Source organism: Pyxicephalus adspersus, chromosome 2 (assembly GCF_032062135.1).
Source record: "Pyxicephalus adspersus chromosome 2, UCB_Pads_2.0, whole genome shotgun sequence".
NCBI lineage: Eukaryota > Metazoa > Chordata > Amphibia > Anura > Pyxicephalidae > Pyxicephalus > Pyxicephalus adspersus.
The window spans coordinates 138,251,707-138,255,652 of record NC_092859.1 but is presented as its reverse complement, the minus strand read 5'-3'; the positions used below and the strand labels follow the sequence as shown (position 1 = coordinate 138,255,652).

Sequence of the window (3,946 nt, the reverse complement as noted above, 5' to 3'; positions counted from 1 at the left end):
AATTTGTTTTTTGCTTGAACTGGAAAGCAGAGGAAATAGCAGTCCTTAATTTGCTCTTTCCCAGCGGTACCTTTACATAAAACAATGATACCATTAGAATGTCCTACAACAAGCCTTCTGTGGGCTACATGTTGGAAATGTTTATTTACGCAGTCCCTTAACTTTGCCTTGCAGAGCACATACCTGTACTTGATCTGTCATCAGCAGCATCAGCACTGGTTACATCTGTACTGAATGATGGTTGCTCTGTTGTGTTCATATCAATAGAGCTGTCCATACTTCCATGACTGACTGCATCCAGGTCGCTGCCATCTTACAAAAACATAAAAAGGCAAATTCAGACTTGTCACTCAGAACTATGCAGGCTTATTTGCAGACAGTCAATACTAGTAGAACAAGCAAGTGCTGTAAAATAAAAAAATGTGGTGTTATTTATATTCTGGAATCCTGCTAAACAGTAAACAATAGGATAAATACCTGAAAGTGTTGTATGGGGTGCTAAGGAATGCTGCTTTTTCAAGGCTCTCTTAAACTGGGCAACTCCATGAAGTACATTCCTGACCTTTATCCACAGGAAGTAACCTCCTCGATTCCCAGAGGGCCACACACTTTCAAGAACAGCCTGTACAGAAACAGTTTGAAAACATATTTAGACACATCTGTATGTTCTACATCTGACATTGGACAGAAGAGATTACGAAAGAAACCATGAGAAAATGACAAAACACACACTTGGGAGTTATCCACAGCTGTAAAGGTCAGGGTTTCTTTGTTGGAGGTTTTCTTTACTCCAAAACCTTTTTATATCAAACACTTTTTCTTGCATTTTTATTTTCAAACAAACATAACTATTTTAAATTACAGAAAAGTATAGGAACTACTTACTTTATTATAGTAACCATAAGTGATTGCATTTGGTTGGACTCCAGCTTTCTTCATTTCAAACAGGACTTTGACAGCAAGAACAGGCTGCCCATACTGACCACATAACTGCATGAGAACACGGTAGCAGACCTACCACACAAAACATTAACACAATAAGTATTTATGGAAGTTGAAAATGAATGAATATATATATATATATATAAATAAATATAAAAGAAAGACATAAATCCTGCCTTTTACAAAGCATTCCTCAGACCTCATCTGGATTATGCAGTCCAGTTTTGGGCACCAGTTCACACAAAGGTCATTGTGGAATTGGAGAGAGTGCAGAGAAAGGCAACTGAACTAATAAAAGGAATTGAGGAGCTCAACTATGAGGGGAGATTAGCTGAACTGGATCCATTCTACCTTGAGAAGAGACCTATAAGGGGGATATTATAACCCTGTAAAAATTTATAAATGGTCCATTCAGAGAACTTTCTTCCAGACTATTCACTTTATGTCATTACAAAAGACAAGAGGGCAACACTTTGCGTCTGGAGGAAAAGAAGTTTATCTCTGAATAGGGAAGTTATACTTCACTGTAAGGTCTGTGAAAATGACCTCAGGAAGTAGTTTTAACAACTACAGTAAAGAGTTAGGAAAAAGCTGGATGCTTTTTTAGAAGCACAGAATATAACTGGGTATTAAAGCTTTCATGTAAAGATAACAGAACTGTCGATCCAGGGAACTTCTGAAACAGGGTTTTTTGTTACTATCAACTATGTCTTATAGGGTTTTATATGTGGGATATGTTTACTTCCCTAGTGGTTGAACTTGATGTACTTTGGCCTTTTTTCAACCTGACTACCTATGTAACTATGTAATAACTAATCTTAAAATAATACACTAATGATGCACAAACTGATTTAATCAATCGTCTACCTTTAACATGACTAAAAATAATCGTGCCCCAGAAAATCAAAAGACAATACAACTGTCTACTCTGGAAGAGTGATAACAAAACGTTTACCTTAACATTTTTTAGGCAAAAAACTTTGGACTGACAATAGTACACTGGTAATTTGAACACAACTTCAAAAGGGTAAGTGAGGAAGATGCCATGCATGGAATTGCTCAGGTTTTGTCATGTTTTTAAGATTTAAGTTTTTCTGACCTAGTCCTGTGTGCCGTTTGTCTCATCATGACTTCGTCCAAAGAAAAGTTGTGCAGGAAACACAAATTTGATTTTAAAATTTTAGTCTTTGCTGTAAAGGTCTATTCACATAAGGGTATTTTAGGTTGCATTGGTGGGCAGTCTTGACTCCCTACTTACCATCGAACAAAATTCAGGTCTAAAAGTGTGTAATGAGCTAACAGCAATTTGTACTGTTGTAGCTGCTCCATCGCTACCTGTAGGTATGGACCAGAGCTGCCTAATGAGCATTGTACTCAACACATGAAAGAAAAATTGTATCTGTAAATACAGTTTGAAGCTGATTCATTAAGAGTTTAGAAATTTCACTCAAACTGCGAATAACTATAAATGTATATCTCAATGCATTTGATCGTCTTCTGCAACAAACACAAGTGCAGAATAAGCAACACCAGGCTCTACCTACCCAGCTTAGCAAACTATTATTTTTAAATAATGATTCCTAAACATCTCTCAGGCATACAGTAGTTTATTACTAGTAAGTATTGGTTTTTCTTTGCATTTGTTTTACATTTTTGGCCAACATTCTTTTTATTTTTTTGTGTATTTTGGTATCAAATTGTATCATGTTTATTGAGTATCTGGGATCTAGTCAACACTTATTTCTTACCTCATCAGGAGAGTCGATTTTCTTGACATGCATCTTCCGCAGCACGTCATAAGCGGTGCGCAGGGCTCTCACTTTGGAATGGCAGACTTTAACATATGCAGGGAGACAGATGAACCATAAGCCATAGCAATGCCTTAGCAAACATCTGGACCACATTTGAGGGATGGATGAGTACTGCTTGGCTATTTTATGAGCTGACCTGATCTCCTGCAAAAGGTTAAAATAACAGCTGTTTTATTCTCACACAGAAACATTAAACAGGACCACCCAAATCAGACTTGCTCACCAAAGAACTCTTTAATGAAAAACCTTGCAAAGATAAAAGAAAGTTGTTGCTTACAGAAGCCAAATGATTTTCAAAATTATTTTTTTAATGGAAGCCTGAAAAAGAAGCCAAATAACTACTACGAGCACTCTAATGATTTTCGTTTTGGATAAATTTAAGTCACTGCCCATCTGTCAAATATGAAGCGAATAGACTGAGAATTGAAATAAATCAGTTGCAGTTTTTATTTTTTTTTAGAGCTTTATAATTTAGTTTTGCTTTTGTTATCGGTACTTTCTAAACTCCACCAAGCTCTAACAGTTAACAATCATTAAAAAAAAACACCTACTGCAGACCACTGCATCCCTGGCTTTAGACCTCTTATGTATTCAGATCAAAGTACACCTAGCATCTACAGATCTCAAAAGGGTCTGATGTGGATTTGTGTAGGAGGACCAAAGCCAGGAAAGGGGGCTGCTGTATTTCACAGTAATTTTAGTAAAGTTTAAATAAATACAAATTGTAATAGCGCCAATATATTATGCATTGCTGTACAATAAATAGGGGTTTCAAAATTACAGACAGACAATGACACAGGAGGAGGATATTACCCTGCCCAGAAGAGCTTACAATCTAAGAGGTGGGGGAAGTATCACACAATAGGAGGGGAGATACGGACTGGTGGGAAGTAGTGAGGGTTTAAGAGACAGTAGAAGACAGGTAAGCAAGTTTGAAAAGATAAGTTTGAGTGCTCTTTTAAATGAGCAGAAAGTAGGACCAAGCTGTATAGGACGAGGAAGACCATTCCACAGAGTCAGGGCAGCTCTTAAAAGTGTTGGAGCCGTTCCTGTTATGAGGTTGTGAGTGAGGAAGTAGATAGGAGGTCCTTCTAATCCTATCTAAATGGCACATCCTTGACAGGGAATACCATTTAAAAATTCTTCATTTCTTTAGTGCTCACATCTGTTTATCCCCTATGGACCAGATACAT

General features: G+C 37.1%; 1 protein-coding gene across 1 annotated transcript in view; it reads right to left on the bottom strand.

Annotated features, from left to right (window-relative positions):
* Window positions 1-3,946, bottom strand: part of DENND4A (DENN domain containing 4A) — a 75,007-nt gene that overhangs the window by 17,255 nt on the left and 53,806 nt on the right. Inside the window, 4 exon segments of the mRNA XM_072402618.1 lie at window positions 184-312; window positions 478-622; window positions 886-1,014; window positions 2,691-2,897. Coding sequence (XP_072258719.1) covers window positions 184-312; window positions 478-622; window positions 886-1,014; window positions 2,691-2,897 — 610 coding nt within the window.